Source organism: Piliocolobus tephrosceles, chromosome 8 (genome assembly GCF_002776525.5).
Source record: "Piliocolobus tephrosceles isolate RC106 chromosome 8, ASM277652v3, whole genome shotgun sequence".
NCBI lineage: Eukaryota > Metazoa > Chordata > Mammalia > Primates > Cercopithecidae > Piliocolobus > Piliocolobus tephrosceles.
The window spans coordinates 145,969,084-145,996,656 of record NC_045441.1 but is presented as its reverse complement, the minus strand read 5'-3'; the positions used below and the strand labels follow the sequence as shown (position 1 = coordinate 145,996,656).

General features: G+C 51.2%; 1 protein-coding gene across 2 annotated transcripts in view; it reads left to right on the top strand.

The window, feature by feature from the left end:
* PTPRN2 (protein tyrosine phosphatase receptor type N2) overlaps positions 1-27,573 on the top strand; it is a 984,778-nt gene that overhangs the window by 861,131 nt on the left and 96,074 nt on the right. For both annotated transcript variants that reach the window (XM_023225377.1, XM_023225378.1), the window contains one exon: positions 8,975-9,169. In XM_023225377.1, coding sequence (XP_023081145.1) covers positions 8,975-9,169 — 195 coding nt within the window. The remainder of the gene's footprint in view (positions 1-8,974; positions 9,170-27,573) is intronic.

Here is a 27,573-nt window from a genome sequence, read left to right as displayed (position 1 = left end):
ATGGGCCAAGTGTGCAAGCCGGGCTCGTACTTATCACACACACCTGAAATCAGTGCCACACGGGCCGAGTGTGCAAGCCAGGCTCGTACTCTGTGCTCCACACACATCCACCCTCAGAGTCCTCCCAGCAACTCTGTGGAGCTGCTCTGCCTTCATCCTCATTTCACAGATTAAAAACACACGTGCAGCTTTCAGTAACCTGTCCAGTGGCACACAGCCACGAGTGACGTGGACCCAGAGTCCTGGTTCTCAGCTCTGTCTTGGCTTGCTTTCTTTACCAATGATGGATGTCATTTCTACTATGGGATTTTTTTTTCTAACACACTAATGGCTCTGGAATCCTTTCTTCTCAAAAATAGAGGCACACTATAATCATTGATATTTTACTATGGAGATGACCTGCAAAACCGTGCCCTTTTTCCATTATTGCAAATGCATCCTTCTCACTGGAAACTTGACATGCTATCCTTAATAATTTTCTTAATAAGTTTCTCAACACCTAAGAGGGGCCAGACAGCTAAAAAGCTACAGAGCAGCTATACTGAGACTACAGAGCTTTCCGGAAAGATGTGAGCTCCATCTCCAGGGACAGACGTTCTAAAAATGCAAAGCAGCATGGCACAAAAATAAATGACTTCCCCTTTGCTCCCTAGAAATTTATTTTTTTCCTTTTATTTTATTATACTTTAAGTTCTAGGGTACATTGCACAAGTGCAGGTTTGTTACATAAGTATACATGTGCCATGTTGGTTTGCTGCACCCATTAACTCATCATTTACATTAGGTATTTCTCCTAAGGCTATCCTTCTCCCAGCCCCCCAGCCCCTGACATGCCCTGGTGTGTGGTGGTCCCCACCCTGTGTCCAAGTGTTCTCATTGTTCAATTCCCACCTGTGAGTGAGAACATGCAGTGTTTGGTTTTTGTCCTTGTGTTAGTTTGCTGAGAATCATGGTTTCCAGCTTCATCCGTGTCCCTACAAAGGACATGAACTCATCCTTTTTTATGGCTGCATAGTATTCCATGGTGTATATGTGCCACATTGTCTTAATCCAGTCTATCATTGATGGACATTTGGGTTGGTTCCAAGTCTTTACTATTGTGAATAGTGCCACAATAAACATACGTGTGCATGTGTCTTTATAGTAGCATGATTTATAATCCTTCTTTTTTTAGTTCCCGTATACATTGTTGTTTCTTTGCTGCTAAAGAGTATGAATTGAGAAAAGAAAACAGGCTTCATCCACACCCTGGTGGGAGTGGCCCCATGGGTGCCTTCAGGGTCAGGTAGGCCCACGCCCAGCCCTCAGTGGGATGGAGCCTCTGCCCAGCTCGTCACAGAGCAGGGAGGGAATTCACAGGTGCCGCCGACCTCATGGCTAAATCTACAATCAAGAGTTAGGTGGTTACATCAAACTTTCTTCTTTGTTCATAATTAATTACCTGTTGGTTATTGAGTCATGCGAATGCCACAAGGTCTTACTCGTCTTTACAAACTCAAGGTCGCCAAGCTGCACACACTGGGCCGCTGTGGCTGAAGGCGCGTCGTCCCAGATCATAAACAGAGCCGTCTTCACGATTGTCAGGCTGAGTCTGGATCTTAAATAGAAGATTTTTCTTTGAATGAAGTGGCTGGAAGGATTGGACCTTCTGTCCCGCCAAGATCTGTTTGCCAAAAACGTGTCAGTGCCCCCAGGCCGGGTTGTGTGGGGGAGGACCTTGGACCCCTGCAAGTGGGCGCTGTGGAGGGGCAGGTCTCGGGCTTCCTGTGTGGCACCACTGCCAGTTAACTCCTTCAGCAGACGCGTGTGGCCTGCAGGCCTCGCTCTGGGGTGTTCACTGTCTGACCAGGAGAGTTTTGTTCTGGGTGAGGATGCACCCTTTGCGTTCACTGAGGATTATGAATCAGGGAAATTTCAAAACATGATGGGGCTGGCCTCCAGCAGTCTCTCAGAGGAGGCTCGTGTTGTTGATTTTGCTTTTTATAAATTACCTTTTGCTCAAATAAAATGCTCTTGAGACCATAGCTCTGTATTTTGGGGGGCTTTGGGGAACAGGGTCTTGCTCTGTCACCAGAGTTGGAGTGCGTTGGTGCGATTGTAGCTCACAGCAGCCTCACCCTCCTGAGCTCAAGGGATCCTCCCACCTCAGCCTGTCAAGTAGCTGGGAGTACAGGTGCATGCCACCACACCTAGCTAATTTTTATTTTTAGAGATGGGGCCTCACTATGTTGCCCAGGCTGGACTCAAGCTCCTAGGCTCAAGGGATCCTCCCACCTCGGCTTCCCAAAGTGCTGGGGTTATAGGCGTGAGCCACCGCGCCCGACTACAGCTCTGTATTTTAAACTCACTGCACTTAGAGTGTTTGCAGTGGCGATGGCCATTTCTGTCGCCGGCTGACAGGAGTCCCCGCTCTGTGCCTCAGCCCCCCCAGAAGTCTGATAATGAACGCAGGCAACATAGGCCGTGGCTGCTCTTGTCTGATGGCAGTTCTGGTGTGATGGCAGCTGATGCTGTAAACTTCAACTGAGGTTTGAAAGAAGTGTGTGTGCCATGCCGCCCCGTCGGCCATCGCCTCAGTGGTCAGCAAGCTCACGCTTCCATGGAGCACCGTGGACGTGACCGCATTTTCAGGTGCTACCTTTCAATGAAGAGTGAGGTGTGACCCCCTCCGCCGCTGTGGCCAGTCACTTTCTAGTCTTGGGAGGGGAAAAACAGCTCGCAGTGCTATCTTCAGTGAGCCCGCGCTGGCAGGCTTGCTTGGAGGGTTAGTCACCTCATGCAGGGTGGAAATGTCCCGAATTATTACCTAGAGTGATTTCAAATGCCGTGAGGTTTGTCTCCTTGGCCCTGGCTGGACCATTACTAAGTCAAGCAGCATTCTACATTTTTTATTCCATTCTAGTAAGAAGTGTGTTTTTCCTTACAAAATTTTTAAATTTTAAGGTAAAGGACCGAGAATGGACAGACTGTAGAATTTCCATTATAAATTTGGAAACTATAATCAGCCTAAAGGACCAGTGAATGAGACCACATGGGATGCCCCTCAGAGCTTTCCCCAGCAAGCCACGAGGCAGAATCCAGGCTCCTTCCCGGCTTCCCCCACATCTGGAGATTCCCAAGAGTGTCCAGGAAAGGGTGGAGAGGGAGGGGCCGGTCCCCGCTGTGAGGAGCTCTGGCAGGTAGCCCGGAAAGGGTCCGCACAGCAAGGGGAAGGGACACTGGCAGGAGCAGGCCACAGTGAGTGGGAGAGGCGGCAGCCAAACGCCCCAGCCCCCATCCTTGGCGGGGGCTGGCCCGACCCCGTTTCCCGTGAGGGCAGCGGACTGGCGCATTTCCAGCTCACTTGTGAGGAATTTCTGTTTCTGTCTCCAGTAGACAGATGTGGCTTTCTTGTGTTTATTGCCAAGGGAGACACCAGGAGTTGGGCCTGCAGCCACGTCTTCTGGGGGGCACGTGCAGGACAACCCACAGCCAGTGCCGCTGGGACTCTGGGGGTTAACTTGTCAGCTTGATGTCATCCTGGTTTCCACGTGTACAGCCCTTGTTCGGTGACCTCCTCGCGGGGCTGATGCGTTGCTCGCCCCCTACCACCCGTGCCATACCTGTAGGGAATCGCCGCTGCCCAGGTAACTTCCTCCCAGCCTGGGCTGTGGTCGGTGGTGGAGTTCGGGCTCCAGAAAGTGGCCTTGCAGCCAAGCAGAATGTGGCAAAAGCAATGCTTTGTGGATGTCCTGAGATGTAGCGTGAGGCAGCACACCCTCCAGTCAGCCCCACGACAGCCACACTGACTTAGCAACAGCTGGATTGAATGAGGTGTGAACTTCTGACTGAACCGTGCTGCTTAGATGTGGCTGAGCCGTAAGGTCAGGTGGACGGTGGATGCAATGCCTTCCCTTCAGACCCTGCATGCACAAGAAGCACACGGTTGATGGTGTTACTTCCAGCTTGTAGACATCGGGTACATCCCATGTCCAAAACGGAGGCTTGCCGTGGAAAAGTGCATTCTGAGAGCGGTCGCGGTGCAGATACAGAGCCCTCTGCCAGCAGCACTGCCCACCCAGGAGGCCGTAGGGAGTGGCGGCCCCTTCTCTCCTCCTCCTCCTCCTTGCTCGCCCCGTGGAAGCTCTTCCGCACCTCCAGGCCCGGTGCCTGCTCTCCTCTCCCTGTCTCTGCAAGTGCCACTGCGGCCTAGACTTGGGGCCTGAGCCTCTCCTGCCTGAAGCCTTCTTTGACCTCGAGTTCAGGGAGAGTCCCCCCCTCCTTGCGCCACAGCACGCCTTCCCACGAACACCCAACACGTGCTGTCGCCGTCATTTCCGTCGCTTCTTGTGGTCACTCGTGCCCAGCTCCGGGTGGCCTGGGGGTGCTCGGGGTCAGGGCCCGGCGAGTCTGACCCAGCCTGGCTCAGCCAGGTATTCCTGGCACCCTGTGCAGTGCTGACTCGGCAAGGGACCGTAGCAAACCCGATTTTAAATAAACTAATAATCATCGTAGTAGGAACAGCAAATAATCACCTGGTGTGTGCCAGGCACAGGCCCAAAGCCTCAATCTAAGCATGTGTTCTTATTTAATCCTCCCAACGGTGAAGTCGATACCGTTATCACCACTTCACAGATGGGGAAACTGAGGGACACAGCGATTAGGGTTTCCCCTTAGGGTTTCCCCAAGGTCACACAGTCAGTAAGACCCGAAGCCCAGATTCAAAATCAGGCCCTCTGACTGCAGGCGCTATGATGGATGAATCAGTGATTGCCCTGGACGTCAAGGAAAAGAACCAAAGTTAGGTGTGTGTTTGCAGTTCTCATCCTGTTCCTCTGAAGACGTACATGTTTTCTGAGTCCTGGTTTCTAGGAGGCGTCCATCGTGACGCCATGGTGGCCCACTTGCCTGTGTCTTGGGACAGCTTTGTGGAGGTGCAGAGACTCTTCTAAGTGGCGGGTCCCCCCGGAGCCTTCAGAAAAACCTGCACTGGTGATTTGAGGGAAACATGGCTGGTGCTTCCGGGGAGCCGTGTCCTGCCCATCGTAGTGTCCATGGAAGTAGGACGTGTCTCTCACCTGCCCCCAGGCTCAGGGGCAGCATGAGGGGGCTTCAGCCCCAGCAACCTCCTCCACCCAGGACCTGGCTTCCCCACCACCCCGTTCCTCCCTACAGGCCATTCCCGGCCTTATCACTGCTCAGATGTTTGCCTGACCCACTTACTGCATAGAAACTTGGTAGCGGTCGGTTCAGAGCGGAGCAGCACCTGGTGAGAGCACCCACTCCCATTCGTAGGAGAAGCCGGCAGGGAGAGGGCCTTCGTCCAAGGGCAGCGTCCCCGGCCACGCGTTGCTTTGCTGTGGGGACGCCCTTCTCCCGCGACAGCGTCTCCTCCTGCACAGGCGAAGAGCTGCTGCCACGTGTCTCCAACCTTCTGGGCCAAGCTTTCAGGGGCTTCCTCTCTGCCAGGGACGTTTTTCTTGGATCTTTATCAGTTTCCCTCTTTTGAAAAAATTAAGACCTTCAAGAAGACCTTGCGCTGCACAGTGATGTGAGACCGCTGATGAGAGCCGCAGATCCCCACTGAGCGGCACCGAGTCCTGGGTCTCCCTCACTGTGCACCAGCACTGAGCCACCCGGCACTGAGCTACCCCCCGGAGGAGGCGATGTCAGCTTGTCCAGCTTTAAATTCTGCAACTGTGGCCTGGCTCGGTGGTTCACGCCTGTAATCCCAGCACTTTGCGAGGCCAAGGCGGGTGGATCACCTGAGGTCAGGAGTTCAAGACCAGCCTGGCCAATGTGGTGAAACCCTGTCTCTACTAAAAATACAAAACTTAGCCGGGTGTGGTGGTGCACGCCTGTAATTCCAGCTACTCAGGAGGCTGAGGCAGCAGAATCGCTTGAACCTGCAAGGCGGAGGTTGCAGTGAGCTGAGATTACACCACTGCACTCCAGCCTGGGCGATAGAGCCAGACTGTCTGAAAAATAAATAAATAAATAAATTCTGTAACTTCTTCAGAAATATCTTTACACTTGCCAAGCCGTCAAGAGTTTGGCTCTGGCTGAGACAATGGCCTTAACTTTTATTCACTAATACTTCTCTCTTCCTCACTACTGCTTGAGGCTTTCTCTGTAGCCGCCTCCATGCTGAGCACTGACTGTACAGGAAACCGTTTTAATCTTCGCAGTAACTATAGGATTACCTCTATTTATAAAGTGAAAAAAATAGGTTTAGAGACCGTAAGAGGTTTTCCCAAGGACACGTGAAAAGCTTGTGGTTGTTTTGCTATTGTTGACTTGGGGAGAAAAAGAAATAAAATAAAAACGGAAGTTTGTGGTGGAGCAGGGACCCCAGTCCTGGACTGTGGGGCCTCTTGGTGGCTTCGCCCTCCATGCGCTCAGGAAAGAACAGAGCTCAGACCTCACTGTAGCTCACCCATGGGTGGCAAGTCACAGGATGGGCATGGAACTAGCTTGATTTTTTTATTTTTATGTGAGTAAATCTCCGGCGTTTCAAATCCTCTTCCCCAGAGGGTCACATTCTTGGACGCTCTGGGTTTCCTGAGCCACAGCTGTTCTCATGCTTTGGTTGGATGTTATTTTTCTGGAGAAATTGTGTGAAGACATAGAAGTTACTTCAGAAACATTTTTCAGTGTGCTTTTCCCCCACGTCAAGCAAACTTCATGTGCACAATTGAGACATACATGAGATGTGTACTCGGGTTGGTTACTGGTATCATCTACCTTATTAAAATTATCCCTTGTCGGGCAGATCACCTCAGTCAGGAGTTTGAGACCAGCCTGGCCAATATGGTGAAACCCCATCTCTACTAAAAATATAAAAATTAGCTGGGCGTGGTGGCAGGCACCTGTTATCCCAGCTAATCAAGAGGGTGAGGCAGAAGAATCACTTGAACCCAGAAGGTGGAAGTTGCAGTGAGCTGAGATCGTGCCCCTCCACTCCAGCCTGGGAGACAGAGTGAGGCTCCGTATCAAAAACAATAAAAATAAAAAATGAATAAATAAATAAATAAATACCCTTTGTGGTTTTGCGTTTGTTTGCTTATTTTTGAGATTCTGAGAAAACTTGGGTGGATTTTTTTAAACACACTCACTATTTTAAAAAGGTCTATAAACTAACAAGTACTTGAAGATGTATGGGAAAGAAGGAACTGGAACTCTCCCTTTTGCTAGAGATCCCTGACCCTCACCAGAGGCCCTTGGTAAAGTCCACCTTACCCTGTGCATCTCTGCCCGGGTCCCCGCGGTCATCCCCCCCATTCCTGCAGCCCCCCCCCCCCCGTCCCCCCGCCCCCCCCCCCCCCCCGCCGTCCCCGCGGTCGTCCTCCCCGTCCCCACAGTCATCCTTCCTGTCCCCATGGTCAGTCTCCCTGTCCCCAGCTGCTCTTACAGGGGCTGCAGGTTCGTGGAGAGTGGGGGCCACAGGGCCCCTTCCCACAGCACCTGTATCTTGCTACGAGCCCGAAGCAGAGAGCCCGGGAACATGAATTGCTCATCCCAGAGAGCCAGGCGGAGGGAAATGTTTTCTTGATGGTGTGGTGTCGGCGGGCTTGGCGGACATCTTTAAAGCCAAGGAAGTCGGCAGCCCGGGGTGAAAGGAGGATGGACACGTGGAGTGTTTCCTGAGCTTTGGCGGTTGCCCTGGGGAGTGCAAGGCCTTTGACGCACACCGCTGGGGGGAGCGAGTGGGTGGCTCGGCCTCCCCCGGAAGCCACCAAAATGAAACCAAGGCAGCAGCAGCCCACAAGGCTCCCTGGAGCCTTTCTTTTTCCCATGAATGCATTTTCGCCTCTTCTGTTGAGCTCCAGTTCTCTTACAAACTTTTTCTGGGTATCATTTCGTTTTGCAGACTCAGGGTACAGGTATATTTTCACCAGGCAAAAGGATGGGATATCCTAACACAGTGGTTAGAACAATTTCAAAACGAGATTGTTGGTCAGACGTCGGGGGCACGCAGGCTGCACCCCGAAGGTGAGCGGCAGCAGCAGGGTCCTGGTGTCCTGAGCACCTGAGGCTGTGTGGCCGTGTCCTGGCTGCAGGCAGGTCCCGCACGGCCGGGCAGGTGCTCCGGGTGCCCAACGCGTGTGTGGCTGAGCATTGCCTGGGGAAGGAGGGTCGAAGACTCTGCAGTGATCCCACGGAAGCTGTCTTGGGGTGTACTGTTGAGAGTTCCTTTAAATCCGGGCACTTCTGCTTTGGTGTCTACACAGCAGCATGGGCCTCTCTCGCTCCCCCATGCCTTCCGTCTCCTGTGTGGCTCCGTTTGCCTTCTCTTGCCTGGGCTCTTGGACATTGCTCTGGAGAGAGAAAGTAACATCAGAATGAGGTTTTTTTTCCTGCAAACAGTTCGATTGTGGTACCAGTTTCTGTATCTCAGTCCCAGTGCAAAACCCCCCTGGCCTCCCCTGTGGCTTATATTCTAATGAATGAGAAGCCACCCAACGAAGGCTACCGTGGCTTTATTCCAGAATATTCCATATTGATGATAGAGGAGGATCCAGTGCATGCTTTCTTGAATCTATAGGAGTGTGTGTTTGTGGTGTGGTGTGTGTGGTGTATGTGTATGTGTCTGTGATGTGTGTGGTCTGTGTGTGGCATGTGTGTCTGATGTGGGGTGTGTATGTGGTGTATGTGCGTGTATGTGATGCATGTGTCTGATGTGTCTGGTGTGTGTGATGTGTGTATGTGTGTGTGTATGTGTGTTTGTGATACGTGTTTGTATTCTCAGATTTTGAGAGCAAGGCCTGTATCTCCTCTCCTGCACAAGCCTGAAGCCTTCTCGGGGCGCTGTGCTGGGAGCGTCCTTTGGAGTGCGTTGACCAGTTGCACTGCCCCGCCTGGGGGTAAACTCTTGCTTGCCTGAACCTTGGATCTTAGCACGAGAAGGGGTTGGTGCCATGTGGGTGCCGTGCCCTCATCCTGCTGGGTGTCCCCAGTGCCACTAACCCCCTGCTGTGCCTCCCCCGTCCTGCAGGAGCTGTGCCGCCAGCGTATGGCCACGCGGCCACCAGACCGACCCGAGGGCCCGCACACGTCCCGCATCAGCAGCGTCTCGTCCCAGTTCAGCGACGGGCCGATGCCCAGCCCCTCTGCACGCAGCAGCACCTCATCCTGGTCCGAGGAGCCCGTGCAGTCCAACATGGACATCTCCACTGGCCACATGATCCTGGTAAGCCCCGCCTTTGTGCTCCCTGCTGCACCAGCACCAGGGCCCTCCTTCCTCGGCCCCTGCAACACCCAGCGTCTGTGCCCGCTGACCCTCGGGGACGGGGCCATCATGGCTGCACCCTGCCCGCTGCAGAGGCTGACAGGCAGGCAGGGCACTGTCTGCAGGGAGTCTTCTTAATTTAGATAAACAAGAGTATTTACTTTCTGAGACCTTTGCTATGCTTCTGCCTGGAACGTGCAGCCCCCACGCACTCTCCCTGGTGTGTAAGAGTGAGCGCCTACTATTTAGTTTTCAGTGGAATACACGCCTGTTAGCGCCTACCATGTGCGCTGCCGTTTTGGGTCTCTGACTCGGAAGCAGTGGCTGTCTCCTTGGCACTCAAGGCCAGCAAGCATCGTTTGGGTAAATAAATGTCACTGCTATGACAGCGAGGCGGGAGGAGGTGCGGGCTGGGTGCTCAGCTCTTCGCAGGAGCCTTCCTGGTGGCGCCAGCATAGAAGGTCACGGTGATGCGGCTTCAGCGGCCTTTTCCAGGGTCCTCGCTGGAGTGATCACATGTGGAGTGGCCGTGCATTGCCACTCCATACATAACAAATGTCCAGGTGTTAGTAGGAGAGCTGTCGATAGCTTAGCACATCCTGCTGGCTGCCTCCTGGGTCTCCGGGCTGCAGGTGTCATCCCGGTGGGTGACCGTGCCTGGCTGTGCTGTTTCCCACACTGGAGACGGCGTCTCTGGGGTAAAAGGGCAGAGCCTGTTTCGATGCTTGACCGAAGCAGCGACTGCACTTACTGGTCGGGGAAATATTCTTCACCATATCGTTAAGTTCCCAGGTCTCAGGATGGACCGTGTAAGTTGATGTTAAAAGCTTACTTTTTAAAAATCTATTTTTGCCTAATGAGTTAGTAATAGTATAGACTGGTGGATCTGGACCACAAAAAGTCAGAAAACCATGTTTTCACTAAAAAGCCTCATTGCAGAGCTTGGAGATCAAGGCTGGAGGCCTCCCGGCCCAGCTGACACTCCAGGGACAGACAGCTCTGACGGCGGGTGGGAAACACTGAGTTCTAGACCCACATGGACCAGAAGTTTGGGGAAACTGAGGAACGCAGCAGACTTCTCCCCGGATAACTTAAAATGAGGTGAAGCAACAGTCAGGAAGCCTGGCTTTCCCGGTCAGTGAGCTGAGCAGGGCACATCCTTTCCCATCACTCCCTGGGGTGAGCCCACGAAGCCAGACCACCCGCCGGAAGTGTTCTCCCTGCAGGCTTGGTGGGGACGGAGAGCAAACCCGATGCGTTCACACCCTGAGCAGACAGCTTGTGGCTCGTGGAGTTCACTCAGCAACCCTGTCATCAACTTTGGCGGAACTTCCTCCCTTGGTGGATTGTGGTTTTGTTACTTTAGATCTGACTTTTCTGAGGCAGTTTTGACATTTGTCCCTTTTAGAAAAGGAGCAGAGACCGGGAGTTCCTATTTGTGATAAGGTTTGGTATTGGGGTCAAACACATCAGCCAAAGACATTCATCTGACAGGTTAGCCAAGAGGAGAGCCGCTTGGCGAGCTCCCATTGTGTTCTCATATTTCCACATTTCAAGGTGCTTGAGTAACAATTTGATGATATCTCAAGCCTGATTGGTACCTGAAAATACTGTATTTCCCAGAGAATTGTGTTTGGCATTCACATATGTCATGGCAGATCTGAAAGCAAACATGAGGGTTCATTTCCGCTGGAATGCCTAAACCGCAAGGACCCTCAGCCTCCACCTGGCGGAAACCCTGCCAAGCCTGACTCCAGGCACCCTGTTGGGGGGTCATCGAGGGCCACAGACCGTGACATGGGCCTGTTTGTCAACGCGCCTCACCGCGGCCCACAGCTGCAGGGCCGAAACGAGAAACACACTCAGGCCAAGTATGAGTCCGGCTGACTTAGACTCTGTGCGCACAGACTGTAAACTCAGGGAAACTGGATCTTCCTCATCAACCAGTGAGGAAGATGTTTTGAAAGTGAATGTTACCGAGATATTTCCCTGACTCCACAATGCCAGCAGGTGCTAGTGGGAGTCGGGGTGGGTGTGGGGAGCGGCGGGCATCGTGCGGAGTCGGGGGGGGTGGGGGGGGCGGCGGGCATCGTGCGGAGTCGGGGTGGGTGTGGGGAGTGGCGGGCATCATGTGAAGTCCAGCAACCAAGTGAGCCAGGCATGGGCCTTGGACTCTGGCGTCTCCTCTCACCCAGCAGTTCTGGTTTTCCTTCCTCTGAGCTAACGTTACAAGTGCATCCCTCGCCCTCTCAGCTACATGGGGTCTCCTGGCGGGCATGTCCCTGGTACAGGAGCAGCGAGGCACCGACTTGACTTGCACCACAGGTGAGCCCCAGGTAGACCTCTTCCCAGGACTCACATGGGTGGCTCGGAAACTACAGCCAATCTCAGGGGCAGTGGCCACCACCCCCCTGGCACATGCAAGCTGTAGAAAGCACACGCAGGCTGGTGCCACAGGAACGCACCAGAGTCGCCGACTTCCGACTCATCACAGCTACAAGGCAGCCAGTTCTGTGGTGATCCAGCAGCCCAGCCCTCTGTGCGCAAAGACTCGTTTCCGTCAGACACCAACACAGTGACCCCACCGCCCCTCCCCTGAGGATGGCAGGACGGTCAGATAAGCCACACAGAGTCCCGGCGAATCCGAGGACCGGCTGTTCCTGATGTGCAGCCGCTCCCGGGGCATGTTGGACAAAACGTGGCGTCTGAACCCATGACCCAATGAAGTAAACAGCAACGGTTGATGACGGAGGCCAGGCTGGGCATGAGGAGCCCCAGAAGGTGGGAGGGACTGGCTGCGCCGTCTGCGGGGCAGGCTCAGCACCGAGACCGGAGCCTGTCTATGACAAAGGACACGTGTGGGAGAGTGGAGGCTGCACGCTGCCCCGGAGCCCAGACCCTCAGGCAGGGCTGGCCTGGCTGTGGCCCCACAGGAAGGGCCCCCGGGCTCCGAGAGCCCCCTCCTGCCCTGGGACACTCCACCCACTGGCGCTCATGCTACTGCTTTCTGCACAGAGGCTGGGATTCCACGCTGGAGACCTGGAGTAACAGAACTCTAGAAATGAGCACTCCCTCTAGAGAGGTGAGCACACAAAGCTCTTAGAAAGGAGACGGGCCAGGCTGCGTCCCTCATGCGAGAGAATAAGGCCTCCCTGGGAGACAGGAGGCCGCAGCTGCCTGCCCCGATGGTGGGACCCATGGGGCTGTGGAGCCACTGGATGTCACCAGGAAGAGGCTGGTGTCTCAGGACTGCAGGGAGGGACTTAGTTACCTGGTCAAGGTGTCCCAGCAGGTGGAACAAGAAGGAGAGCACACGTCTCAGGGACGCCTGGGAAAGGGGCCGCATGAGAGCCTGATGGGAAGGGTTGGGGCAGGCAGGTCCTCGGGGCAGCCGCTGGGTCCCCCGCTCTGCCGTGACACCAAGTGGTCGGGTCTAGACATGGAGCACAGATTCTGGGCTCCGTCAACCAGGCGTCAGAGCTGAGACGCTTTGCTGTGGCAGGTGTCATGTCCCAGAAGAGACTACAACCTCTGTCTTCTCCCCTGTGAGACAGGCTTGATGGCGGTGCCTTTCCCCTGGGGTTCCCGTGAGGATAAAAGCGGGTGAGCGTCTGAGATGCCGCCCATCCTGAGACCTTGCACGGCCTGTGCCACAGGTGCATCGGGCTGCAGAGGAAGGGGTTGTGCTGAAGGAACAGAGCCCGGCAGGGCCTTTGCTTGCTGGGGTTTGGGTCTCTGGGCCCGGCAGGGCCTTTGCTTGCTGGGGTTTGGGTCTCTGCATTCTCTATGCCCTGCCCAGTCCCTGTCTCTGGGCTCTGATTCTGGTTTTCGTGTTGCTTTGCCTTCATTTTCTTAGAAAGGTCCTTTAAAAAATTACAGTTTTCTTCTGATAACTAACGAGAAAGGGCCTTATCTGCAGGGAAAACCCAGCCCAGAACATCACCTGTTCCTGGAAAATGGGCCTCCCAGGCACAGGGAAGGTGCAGGCCGGAGGAGGGGCCGTGCCCCTGCCTTGGACTGTCTGGAAGAAGCTGAGTCGAGGCTCACCTGCGGGTGAACGGAGTGCTCGGAGCGGGGAGAGGCAGGAGGGAAACACTTCCATCAAGAAACCAGTACATTTCTCTGGAAACGGCCGAAAGGCGACACAGAGATGCTCACTCAGAGCAAGGCTCGGGACTCTGAAAAGCAAGCATGTGATGAAGACAACTTCAGAGGACGGTTGTCAAGGCGGCTTCATGTGAACCATCTTCAGGGACGTGGCTTCTCAAGAAATCCTGTTGCATCCTTTGTAAGGTAAAGAATCATCGAGTGTTTTCGAGATCTGTTTCCCTATCCCTTTGCTCTCAGAAGGGCGACATCTCTGCCTGGCTGGCTCTGAGTGAGGAGGTGGAGAAGAGTGTCACCGTCCCGATGTGACTAATTACGCCTGAGTGGGCTGGGAGCCACCGTGTCCGCCTTTAAAGGCTAGAGAACATCCTTTGGAGAGTGGGATGTTAAGAAAAAAGATGGCTTCACACTTCTCCATTCGACTTACAAAATATAAGAACGTAAATTTGGGAAAGCCGTGCTGAGTCAGTGCTTTTAAAACTCCATCCTCATGAGTGTTGAAGATGAGCATACGGACTGTGAGTTCGCTCATCCTTGGAAAGTGTGGTGCTAGTAACAGGAGCACCACTGTCCTAAGGCACTGAGGGCACAGGAGCTGTGAATAGGCCCATTTCACAGATGACGACATTGAAACCGAGCACAGTGATGGAGACGTGAAAAATGAAAAGTTACAGCCTTGCAGGAAGTGACCAAAGATTTCCCGTGATCACAGAAGACAGGGAAGTTCATGGGTTTTGCTGAGGAGGAAGGGAGTGTTGCCAGCCTGCAGGGTCGCGCTGCACCTTCTGCAGACTTGCCTGTAGGGTTTCTGAACTCCCAGTGCAGGAAGCGTGATGCGTGTCTGTGCTGGTGACGGACAGATGCCGGCACAAGCTGTGACCTCCTCAGACCCTCATGGCTCACTGCCTCTGACCCTCGGCCCTAGTGCCTGCCTGGAGTCTTCCCTGGCCCGTCGTGTCTCTGCCTGTGCTCCTTGAGAGATCTCTGTCTCTCTCATTGTTTGATCCTGTCAGGTTCCAGGCTTCTTTGTTCTTAGCAATAAGTCACTGAACCAGGAGGGCCTCATGAAACCATGCTGGGTGTCCCTGCCCAAGGCTACGAGTCGCCAGCTGCAGTAGAAAGGGGCCAGGGTCTCCTGCACCCCACGCCACCAGTGCAGGGGCCTTGGCAGGCACTCCCCTGGCCCCAATGCCTCCACCTTCAGACCCAGTGCTCTGTATTTCTGGAAGGTTCTGTTCCATCATTCCTACATGGTTGACAGGTGCAGATGGCCACTCTCCTAGGATGAAGGGCACTGGGCCACCGAGAATTTCACTCTGGGGCCGTGCAGCTGGGCTGGCCATTCCCACTCTGGCTTGGGTGCTGGTGAGGCCTGATGAGTAAACCAGGCCACAGGGCAAACTCGCCAGTTTTGTGGGACCTGCGTTCACAGGCAGAGCAGGCTGTTGCTGCTGTCTGGACGATGCCGGCTTCGTGGCTCACGTTTGGAGGAGCCTATTTTTCAGGGAAGCTGTTTCTCACCGTTGAGGACTGCCTGGTGTAGGCAGGACCTGCCCATGGAGGGGCACATAGCCCCCCTTCCCAGCACGGCGGCTGGGGGTGTGCCCTGCTGTGATGGAGAGCCCCTGCTGGGGGCATCCCTCTCCAGTGGGCAGGTTTGGGAAGCCTTCATGCCACACAGGACCAGGCACGGAGCCCCGTGACCAGAGACTGCATTAAACCAGCAGGGGATGGGGCAGCTGGGGCGAGAGGCAGAGCCAGGAGAGGAGGAGTGGCCAGGTGCCAGAGTAGTCGGCTCTGAAGACCCGAGACTTCCCAGCCTCACTCCTGTGGGCCTGGGGAGCTCCTCTGAGAGCCGTTTACGTGTCTACCAAGTTCAGTGCACGGTGTATGGGTCCAACCCACCGAGTTCGGTGGACAGTGAATGGGTCCAACCCGCCGAGTTCGGTGCACGCTGGATGGATCTGATCCACCGAGTTCGGTGCACACTGGATGGATCTGATCACCAAGTTCGGTGCACGGTGAATGGGTCCAACCCACCGAGTTCGGTGGACAGTGAATGGGTCCAACCCACTGAGTTCGGTGCACGCTGGATGGGTCCAGCCTCCCAGTGGCTGCCATGGCCTTTGGGCCCAGTGCGGACCTGAGTGTCCATCCTCACACCCTAACTTGCTTGAGGGGATGTTCTAGAGCCTCCCGTGTCCATGCAGCCACCCAAACCGCAGCTCCCACTTGACGCTCCTGGAACTCTCACAGGGCCCAGTACCACTGGGACCCAGCCTCCCCTGGGTGGGAGGACATGGGCTGGGAACCAGGAGACCCGGGTTAATTAGACAGGTGTCTTAGGCTATTACCACACTGCTATACAGAAATACCTGAGGCTGGGTAATTCATAAAGAAAAGAGGTTGAATTGGCTCAGGGTTCTGTAGGCTGTACGGAAGCATGGCAGCTTCTGCTTCTGGAGAGGCCTCAGGGAGCTTCCAGTCATGGGGGAAGGCAAAGGGGAGCCGAGAACTCACATGGCAGGTGCAGGAGCAAAAGAACAGATGGGGAGTGGCACACACTTTTAACAACACCATCTCAGGAGACTTCACTCCCTATTGTGAGGACAGCGCCAAGGGGATGGTCTAAACCACCCACGAGAAACCGCCCTGTGATCCAGCCACCTCCCACCAGGCCCCACCTCCAGCCCGTGGCTGTATTTCAACATGCAATTGGCTGGGACACGGATCCAAACCACATCACAAGGCCATGCAGACGCAGCGCCTCCTGTGTGCCTGGCAAACAGTTGGTGTTCAGTCAGTGGTCAGCAGGATTCCTGGTTCTGCTACTTTGGGGTTTTGGGGTACAGGCTCCACTCTCTTCCCTGAAAGGAGGGTCTTCATCTGCTAATCTCTAAACTGAGAGCGGATTTCAGCCCTCGAGTCTTGCACCTTTTTCAAAAGCAGCTTTACAGTGATCTAAACTCTAAACTCGTGGTTTTCTTTGTCATATTGTACCAAGGGGAGGGACTGGGTCCCAGCAAGTGAGTCCCAGGCTGGCGTTTGGTCTAGGACGTGCTTCATGAAGACATTACAGCCACTTGGCACCACTGTGGGGAAGGTAACCACGGCAGGGGTGCCCACCCACATCGGGACTCTGGGGCCCAGCTCCCTCCCCAGGGCCAGCCGGTGCTGCTGCGGTCATGCAATGCGTAAACAGCAGCCCCTCAGCGACGCCGCTCGCAGGAGACGGCCCTGCGTGAGTGTGTACGGCCCGGCCCCACCCTCCTAACAGCCACGTGTTCTCCTGTTATTGGACACACAGAAATTGATTGTCTCCTAGTAAGGGCAATGTAGGCAATTTTCAAACGTTTGCCACTTTAGACTACACGGACCATGTGGAACGTGTTTTTAGAAGTCAGATCCTGAGTCATCGCGGATGCTTATTGTTTATTTTTGAGAGATATTGCCGCGTTCCCTGCCATAATCTTTGCCCAGATGGCGTCCCCCTAGTGACATAGACGTGGTGCCCCTGTCCGAGGTCTCCCAGCCTTGGGTATCAGTGAACCTTTGAGCTTTGCCACTGGTGAGTGGGAAACGCCGCATCGAAGTGGTTTTCACTTCTATTTCTCTGGCTTGCGTGGGGTTGAGCACACCTTCTGACGTTTGGGAGCCGTTTATTGTTCCTTCCAAGAATGGTTTTGGACACAGTCCTCATGGCTACAAGGCCAGCAGCCTCCAAAGCCTGCCGGGTGCAAGTGCGGCACGTCCATGCAGCACCAGTCACAGGTGCCTTTACTGAAACGGACGTGGCGCTGAAACTCTCCCGCTCCTGTTCATCTCCTCCACGTCCATCATCACAACCACGGTCACCTCTGAGAGAAGCACTGATACCAATTAATTAGGGCACAGTCTAGGAAGACCAGGAAGAAAGATGAAGCCTTCTGAGAGGTCCTGTCCCGTCCAGATGTGCACGGCCAGGTGGGAAAGGAGCCGGCTGGGTGGCTCCGGCCCGTGTGGTTCCCACAGGTAGAAATTGTGCATCAGGATTGTGGCTCAGGGCAGACAGTGCTGCTTTTTTTTTTTTTTTTTTTTTTTTTTGAGACAGAGTTTTCACTCTTGTTGACCAGGCTGGAGTGCAGTGGTGCGATCTCAGCTCACTGCAACCTCTGCCTCCCGGGTTCAAGTGATTCTCCTGCCTCAGCCTTCCTAGTACTGGGATTACAGGCATGCACCACCACGCCTGGCTAATTTCGTATTTTTAGTAGAGATGGGATTTCTCCATGTTGGTTAGGCTAGTCTCAAACTCCTGACCTCAGGTGATCTGCCCACCTTGGCCTCCCAAAGTGCTGGGATTACAAGCGTCAGCCACCGAGCCCGGCCAGAGTGCTGCTTTAATTGATGAAGCAAGAACAGGGGCTCCTGGGAGGGACGTATGCTGGCTGCATGGAGTCTGTGGACCCCCAGAGACCTGCCCTGGCCTGCTGGGGCTGCTGTGACAATGTCCCTCAGGCCGGGCAGCTGAAATCACAGCAATGCCTTCCTCACAGCTTCGGAGGCCAGAAGTCTGTAATGCAGGCGTGGGCAGGGCTGGTTCCTCCTGAGGCCTCTCTCCGTGGCTAGGGCAGGTGATGTCTTTTTCCTATGTCCTCCCAGAACCTTTCCCCTGTGGGAGCACATCCTTCTCTCTCTTCTCAGGACCTCACTCAGATTGGCCTGGGGCCCACCCCAGTGGCCTCGTTTTAACTCTATTATCTCTGTAAAGGCCCCTCCTGCAAAAGAGGTTACTTTGCGGGGTAACCTGGAGGGGGTCAGGGACGCAGCACACAGATTCTAGGGGACGCTTCAGCCCGTAACAGGGACCAATAACTGATCCACACCAGCATTTTCTGGTAGCTTGGAGCACATGAGAGGCCCCTGGTCTTCCATCCACAGCCCTACGGGGGTAGCTCCAGTCTCCCCACACTGGTGAGCTGAGCATGCGGCGAGCACAATGAGGCTGGACACCCGGTGTCTGGGCCCTGGGCCCTCGCCCCCCACAGCCCGCACTGCCATCCACCTGCTGCACGAGTTGGTGACAGACCTTCGAGGCCTGACGGAGAGGCTGGCGAGCCACTTTAGACGCCACCACTTTCTAGAGTTCAACCCACACTTCCAGGCCGGAGCCTGGCCTCCTGCTCCCACCTCCTTTACTGTGGATGCGGGTGTGTCGGCAGGGGGTCCTTGGAAGGGTGCAGAGAGAGGCTGGAGGCAGCAGCAGCTGTGCAAGGAACAGGAGCTCTGTCGGGAAGCAGTCACAGCCACTGGTTTCTGGATTTCCCTGGGATGCCCGGGCCATGGGTGTGCCCCATCCAGCAGCAGCTGCGCCTTGGTCAGCAGCCGTCACAGCCATCCCCTGCAGCCCCCACACGTCCGCCATGGTGCCCCTTGCGATGCTCTGTGGATAGTTGGGTTGTGACATAGGCAGAGAGTGTCCCTGCCATCGTCCGCCTTTACTGAAGGTGTGGAACTCTATTTTTTTTGTGGGAGGGGGAGTGATTTGACTTTTTATTTTTTAAAAATCTGATTTGCTACTTAAAATGCTAGAGCCATGCTAGTGCTTTATTTTTCCGTCTCTCCAAGTTATCCGTGTGTTGTCTTTTCTGCCTTGAGCGCTTAATGTTTAAAGGAAAAGTTCTGTTTCTGCCTTGAGCATTTGATGTTTAAAGGAAAAATTCTCTGACCCAAATCTGACCAGTCCCTGCTGCCATACCGGCCCCAGTGAGATGAGTGGCTGGGTCTGTAGGAGGAGTTTACCATCTTTAATAGGACAGACGGTGTGTTGTGTCCCAACAAACCCACCATAAGTTGAAAATAGCATTCAGTAGTGCATTTTTTACTTAATGGTATTTTCAATTCAAAAGAGGTTTATCCCCCCATGGCCACATCGTAATCGGGGACTACCTGTATATTTATGACCTGGTTTGATTGGATGTTTGGGCTCCCGAGAAGGTGGTGATGGTCCAGAGAGTCTGCGGGAGAAAGGGGTAACCCACTGTGATGCAGGTTGGCCTTTGGCTGCCAGGGCGATTGACTTAGCTAAGCAGCACCCACTGTCCCGGAGCCCTGCTTTTTAGCAGCTTTTTTGCTGTTTCTTGGCTTGGTAGACCTTCTTATAGTGTGTAAATAGGGCACGATAGAAGAAGTGGAATCAAGCATCCCACTCATACTTGTTGAATTAAACTGGGTAACCAAACACTAAATTTGGTAAAAGTTAACAGGTCCACAAATTAACAGTTGTGAGAGGAAGCGCTTGAAGCTGGTGCATAGTCAGGTTTGGAAAGTGCTCATTTGTGCAGCGTTTTCTGAGCACCCAGTGATGGACAGAGACGTCCACAGGCTGCTCGTGAACTCACGGAAACTTCCTGGAGAAACCTGAGGCGAGGAGGTGAGACCAGAGGCCGCCTCCATCTGGCCTGTCCAGTGACTCCTGCATCTGCAGGTTTATAGACAGCATCGGAGGAACTGAATCACAGCACTTCAGGGCCTGGGTGGAGTTATCTGATTGTTTGTGTAAATGTGTAAACGTAACACGAGTTTAATAAAATGCAGCTTTTGAAATTCCATTAAGCTGTAGTTCCACAAGCAGTTCAGAAATGAGCTGGTGATGGGTGGGCTCTGCTTACCTCCTGTCCTCAGCACGGCTCCTGGGCAGAGGACCGTGGGGATGCTGGGTGTGAAGGAGGCCATCAGTCTGGCTCCTAAGAGGCTTATAGCCAATTTGGGGCAAAAAGGGGTGAAGGGCTGGAGAAACACTAGACATTACCGCACGCCAAGCTGCGTTCTTTTACTAGAAGGCGTCTCTGTCCTTCACTGGGGGGTTGGGGGTGGTGGGGGCTTCAGGGAAGACTTGAGGTGGCTGGAGGTCTTGGTGGGTGAGGACAGCTGTATCAGGCAGAGGAGGGAACAGCACAGCTCCATCAGGAAGCAGGGGGTAGTTCACAGGATTGGAGTTCACAGTAGAAGGAGCAGAAGGTTAGCTCAGCCTGGACTTGGGTGAGCACCTTGAGCCAGATGTTGGGCAGCCTTGTGCGTCCACATGTGGAGTGGTGCTTGACTCTACATGTGATTGTTGTGGCTTCTTGAACCCGAAAAGTCGACATTATTCACTTAGTTGTGTACTTTTGCAGAAGGTGGGAGCACTTACAATGCACGAGCCAGGGACTGAGTGGGTCCTGACTTGTCACTAGTGTTTTCTCTTCTGGAGCAAGAGGGCAGTGATCTTGGAAAGCCAGGAAGATTTGGTGCTGCAGTGAAAAGATGGTGCCATGTCCAGAGTCTGGCTTCCCAGTGTGACATCTGGGCCAGCATTACACCCCGTGAACTCTGGCTTCCCCTTCCACAAAATATGGCTGGTTGCACAACTCATGCAACAGTAGTGCCATAAAAAAAAATAATGACACCCACTATGGGAAAATCTCCTAACATACCGCAGAGTATTGCAGTGATGTTTCTAAAATTATGGATGCTAGAAGTTAAATGTTATGGAAAATAAAATGGTTGTAACCATGTTGCCAAAGTAAGTTTTTCTTTACAAAAGCTAATCTCTCAATCACTCACCATTTGACCTGGGTACATCTCATTCTTTCCCTTCCATATACCCTGCATTTTCTGAGTTGTATTGTATTTTGTTGCAGCATCCTCTCCTGCCTTCTGTGAGAATGAATAGGTGTCCTTTATTCCCTCTCTCCCCGTTGGCTAGTTCAGCAGTTATACTTTAGTAACTATCCTGATACTTTTAATAACCATGCTTGACTTGACAAGATCTGGAATTCACATTTCTGCCCTCCTCGCAAATAAACCCAGGACCTGAGATGCAGATCTCGCCTACCTCCCTCTGACACATACAGTATTGCTCAGTATTTCAGTTGTACCTTGTCTTCATATCCTGAAATCAACCGTTTGTTTTACTAGCTTTCATAGTCAGCATTTGTTCAGACTGACTCTCATTTTATGAGGTTTCCCCCTCCCCCCATCACCATTCCTTTTACTCGTCAATTCTTCATTTTGGGTAAAATTACCTTTTTTTCTGAGAGATGTCCTTCTTTCAGTCTTCTATCGGGAAAGTTTCCTTCTCTTTGTCTGAAAATGTCTTTGATCCTCACACTTGCATAACAGATTAGCCAAAGGTCAAGTTCTATTTCTTTTTCTTTCATTACCTTGAAACCCTGTTCTCTTGTCTCTGGTGCCCCTGCACTTGAGAAGACTGTCTGTTGCTGGTCTGATGGTGGTTCGTTTGTGTGCCAGTTCTGGCTCCTTCCTGATCACTATGTCTGATAGTGGTTCCTTTGTGGGCTGCTCCTTCCTGATATACCTTTACTGTTTTGAAGTTTTCTTGTGATCTGTCTTGGTAAGGACTTACTTTATTTTTAATTTTTGCTCCAAACTTACTGTGATTCCTGAATCTGAGAATTCCTGTCTCCAGCTAATTCTAAAAAATTATAAACCACATAGAATTTATATTTGACTCTCTTCCATTCTCCCTTCTAATAGAAATAAGTTGGACCTTCTTATTCCCAAGTCTCTTAAATCCCTTTCCTATTTTCTCTCTTTATCCTTCTGTCCTGCATTCCAGGGAATTTCCTCAGATCTGTCTTCCAATATACAGTGTTTCTCTTCAGCAGTGTCTAACCTGTAATCCATCCATTGTAGTTATAATGTTAAAGAGTATGGTTTTCACTCTCAGTTCTATTTTGTTCTTTTTCAGATCGACTTGCTGGGTTGTTCTTTTCTTACATTGTTGATTCCCATTTTAACACCTTCAATCATGATCAATGCATTATCCGATGGTTTCTAACATTTTTATTAAGGTCTCATGGGGCTAAGTCGGCTCTTTATCTCATGATTTGCTCATGGTAGTTTGTTGTCTGGTAGGTTCTATAATTCCAGATTATAAGCTCCTCATTGGTGGGGCTTTAGTTATAGTTTTGTGTGGCCCTGTTCTGAGAGTACTAACCTCAAGAGAGCTTTTGCCAGACACGCTAGGCTGTCATTAAACTGCGACTATCTTCATGTCAATTCCTCGCCTTAAGGATTTCCAGATCACTCATGTATTGTAAATTTGAGCCTCAATTCTTGATGAGGCCCATGTTTCAAGCATCTTCCCATTTTGAGCCCATATGGTGACAGATGAGCTTCCTGTGGTATGAGCCACCCATTTACTAAGGGTGTGGTCGTTGAGGGGCCTGTGTTATGTGGGGGGCTCAGGTCCAACTCTCTAGCTCTGGCAGGGCAGGTTTTTCCCTGATGGCCCCACATGGGCAGCCAAGTCTGAGACCCTGATTTTAGATGTAGGGAATCCTGTTGCCTGCCTTCCACCCAGGGCTTGAGCGGCTTCAGGCCACATGTCCCCCATCCCCGTTTCACTTTCTTCTCCATCTGGAATTCCTGGGGATTTCCCTGAATTCTGTGAAAGGCTGACTGTGCCATTTGTCCAGCATTCTAGGTATCTATGGAGGAAGACACTTCAGGTTATTTCCTCCTTCATATCACTGGAAACACACATGCTGTGCAAATTACACAAAGGAAAACAGTGCAGAGGCCACACTGCTCTTCATCTCATATCACATTGACAATTGCCTCCAAGAACCAACTGTGTGTTCTGCCTAATAAAGAAAGATAGCCAGGCACAGTGGCTTACACCTGCAATCCCAACACTTTGGGAGGCCAAGGCAGGCAGATCACTTGAGGTCAGGAGTTTGAGACCAGCCTGGCCAACATGGCAAAACCCCATCTCTACTAGAAATACAAAACAGCTAGACATGGAGGCACACACCTATAATCCCAGGTACTCAGGAGGCTGAGGCAGGAGAATTGCTTGAACCCAGGAGGCAGAGGTTGTAGTGAGCTGAGATCACACCACTCCACTCCAGCCTGGGCAACAGAGCAAGACTCCATAAAGAAAGAAAGAAAGAAAGAGAAAGAAAGAGAGAGAGAAAGAAAGAAAAAGGCATCCTACTGATGGCTGTCTAGAAGAGTCAAAGACAAGCAGGCAGTGATCACATTCCACCTGGTTTCCACACTCACCTTTCTGGAAGCAGTCAAAGGGATTGCCATGTCCAGAAGGTGCTGCCTCTAAGAGTGCTGATGGGCCAAGGTCTGCAGCAGGTGAGCGGCGAGTGGGCCCTAATGGCGAATGCTGGTGGCCTTAGGGAAGTCCAGGTGGCCCACGTGGCTGAATGACAACAGAGGCAGCTGCAAGGAGGGACAGATGAGAAGTCCCAGCAAGAAGAGTGGCCCCAATCATCCACTCCCACCTCACCCGCCAAACCCTGGGAATACCAGCGGGCATGTCATTTGGTCCCCACACCGTGTGATTGGCACTGAGCTGGGAAAAGATGTAAAATATCTCTGATGGTCTCACCTCTAACTCTTCACCCTAAAAAGTAAAAACACCGTTTGACATATCAACTCCCTGTTCTCTTCTCCTCCAAATTCCGTGTTTCAAAGCAATTGGAAGAGGAGTGGTGACCAACCAACACTTAGTAATCATGGTTGACTATGGAAGCCTGTATGTTCTCTTCCCTTCACCAACATTTTAGAAGTTTCACTGCTTACAGGAAGGTCTGGAAGGTGGAGGAGGTAGACTGACCCCTCCAGGCTCCGTTCCTTGTGAGCACATTTGGTTGGTGAAGAGCTGGATATTAACTTTGTCTTACACAAGCAAGTCTTCCTGGTATTTTTGGTGCCATCACCTTGTCAGTTGTTTTGTTCCCCTTTTCTTGTATTATTGTTCGTGCGCATATGGCCTGTGGGTTTTAGGAATTGAAACATCAAAACATTCTACTTTCAGTGAACACTTTTAGAACTTCAGCAAATATTTTCAATAAGGTGCTCTAGAATTCAGAGTTTCTCCTCTGCTTATGGAAGAAAACACGCATGTCTCCGTCACTGTTCTGGGTAACCTTCATAACTCTTGCTGGAACTCTTTATTCTTCCTACAAACTTCATCAGAAAATCGTAATGAGTACATCATTGGCACAGAATAGAGAACGCTGCTGCTAAGAAAAGACCTGCAGCTTTGGAGCAGGAGAAGCTGTTTGTGCGTTGCCTGGCAACCGCCCCTCCTCATCCTTCTTCCGAAAGGTCTCCCTGTTAGAACGACTGTCGTCATCAGTGGAGTAAAAATGGTCCCCTCTGGGCTGCTTCTCCTGGGTCAGGTGCCAGCAAAGGAGTCTGGTCTCTGAGAGAATCTGCTCATACCGCTTTGGCCAAATGGACTTTGTAGGTGACCATTGGGGTGGGGAGAGGTGGCTGCATGACCACTCATGACCACTGAAGCAAATGGGTCTGCCGCCGTACAAAGCATATAAATTGTGATACCAAACGGCTTTTGAAGGGGTCTTACGGAAACTGCCACTCCCCAGGCTGCTGGAGGCCGGCGTGGATGTGGCTGCTGTGCCGCCCTGATGCCCCCACCCAGGGCTGCTTGCCACAGAGCTGGAGTGTCAGGGGCTGCTGTTCACTTTAGAGATTCTGCTTTTCTCCCAGAATGTGTTAGTGTGGTAGGAGATCTCTTCAGGGCTTGGTTACATAAAGGTTGCATTTTTATGAACTGTTTTTTTTTTCTCTTGCACCCTCTTTTCCTATGATCTGTTTGGAATCCAAGGTTGGTTTTCAACTGAATTTTGCACACTAATAGAATTTTTAAATAACTCGTGGCTTAAACTATATTTCATATGTCAAAGGGATATGTTTGAAGCTGAAGTCAAATTCTTTTCTCATTGAATAAGGAACATGTATTGATTTATATTAATAAAAATGTTGTAGAACAAATATTTGCAAATACATTTTTCATATTGTTCAAATAAGTTGTGAAAGGTAAACAGAAATGCAGTTTTGTCCAACTTCCTTTTTCTCTTCCTCATCAAAGCCTTAGAAGATATTTACTTTTTTGTAAAGGTTAGCATTGGTTTCTGTGTTAATTGTCTATAGTTAAACTTTGATTATCCAAATGGAATGAGAGGATTTAATTATTGCTAAGCAGAGAGGTTTAAAATGGACGGGAAAAGAATTAGGGGTGTTTAATCTGTTTAGAATGATTGAGCATTATCTCTTCATCTTCCACACTGTTTTTCAAAGTTCTCCAGTGTTTTCCATTCATCTATAAAGGTGACGACTGCAGATCCTGGTATAAAGAAAATACCTGAATAGTAAACTTTGTGTTTGATAAATAGCCATTTCAGGAATTTGAAATACCATGGGTAAATATTTTTAACTTCTAAAGGCAGAAATCAATAGAAATATATGGGTAGATATTTTAAACTTCTAAAAGGCAGAAATCAGTAGAAATATTGTAAGATTGAATTAATTTTTCATTAGACTTGTTTTAATCAAAGTAGCTGCAGTCTGGTATTAAAATCATCACACTGTCAATTGTTGCTGGTTTTTTTTTTTTTTTTTTTTTAACTGTCTGTAGACCAAAATTACAAGAAGAAGAGAAACACACAAAAGATATTTGGTAAAGGCAGGTGGTCTTGATGAATAATGTTCCTTTCATTAACATATTTCCCTTATTAACCGTGTAATTAATTGTACATAGCCAAGGGAAGCTATGGAAATTGCATTTTGAGATGTATCAAAGCTGACTTATGCTTCAGACTTCCATGCAATTTACCATTAATGAAGCCAGAGATGGAAGCCTCAAATCTATAATTATTACTTACTATTTGAATGACAAGCAAAGAATTTTATCAGCAGAGTTTTAAATGAAAGGGGATTAGCAGCTAATGTTGAAATTGTTAATCTTTCTTATGAAAATAATTTTGAAGAAAATGTTTTAGTGAAAAGAGAGGGTTGGGGAAGTATTTGCTATTAAAATAGCGATTTCCTGATACTTCATGTGACTTTGCCTACATTTGACAGCAGGGTGCAAATATTTTTGAAAGTGAATGAATATTTTATAGGGTCCAGAGCTGCTCATGCATGCTGGGAATGGATTATGCAATAGTTCTAAATGTCCTGGCTGGGGTGAGAGACTGTAAGCTAGCCTGAGGAAAGAGCTGAGGCTAAGAAAATAAAATACAGGAGAAAATTCTAGAAAATCCAAATATCCTGGCTAGGGTGAGAGTCTGTAAGCTAGCCAGAGAAAACAGCTGAGGCTAAGAAAATTAAATATAGGAGAAAATTCTAGAAAATCCAGATATCCTGGCTGGGGTGAGAGTCTGTAAGCCAGCCAGAGAAAAGAGCTGAGGCTAAGAAAATAAAATATAGGAGAAAATTCTAGAATAATGAAAATTGGTTTAATGTCCCAGATCTCCACCCTTCTCTCCCTCTGATTGTTCATTTGATTTTAGATGGTGAATGGCAAATATTGGTGAAGAAAATCATTGCATGAAACCCTGGTAACCATTTGTCCAAAAGCCTTTGGTGGCAGCACTGCCGTGGCTCAGTACGTCACACCTGCACTTCCAAAGTGTAGGTAACTTACCTGAAACCCATGTACCTGGCACACATGACCAGCCTTGGACCATAAGAGGCCTCTGATCAGAAACTGGGAAGCACTCCCACGTTCCCACAATGCAATTCAGTAGGTGTCTGCACCCTGTGTTCATCCAACACATGGTTACTGATCATATAGGATGTACCAGGCTGTGTCAGACGTTAGAGACACCATGAAGAGCAAACAGTTAGCTTGAGGGGAGTGCCTAACGCACACCTGCCATTTACATCTTTGTCCTCATGATTCTTCCCGTTGAACTGATGGCGCTGACACAATATGTGTGGCATTGCCTGGTTAGAGCTCTGTGTCGCTGTGAACAGGAGAAAGGACATCCAGGGAGATGGACCAGTGCTCCGTCCTTCACGTGTGTTCTGGACTTAACGTCACACTCGACACATGCTGGCTGGTTGGAACATCTGGGACCTGGAGGCCTGTTGGGTTCTTTAGAAAGTTCTGGGCTCCTCCCACACACGGTGTCCAAGGAGAACAGGCAGGTGACCACGTCCACTGCAGATGTGTAGTTTTCATCTCTTAAAAATTCTGGTTTGCTCATCCTTGCTGTCTCCCTGGTTTCAGTTTGAAATGGATTTAATGGACTAGAACCCCTGTCAGCCTGCGTCAGCCTGTGAATCTTTCACAGAATTGTTTTGTGTTGTCTGGGAAGCAGTTCATGATTGCAGGAGTCATTTAATAACTGGAGCCCGGGGGGTCTGGAAGAGGTCATACGGCCCCCCTGACCTGTGGGGGATAGTTCACTTGCTAGGACCGTGCCTGGTCGCTGTGCATTTACAACACA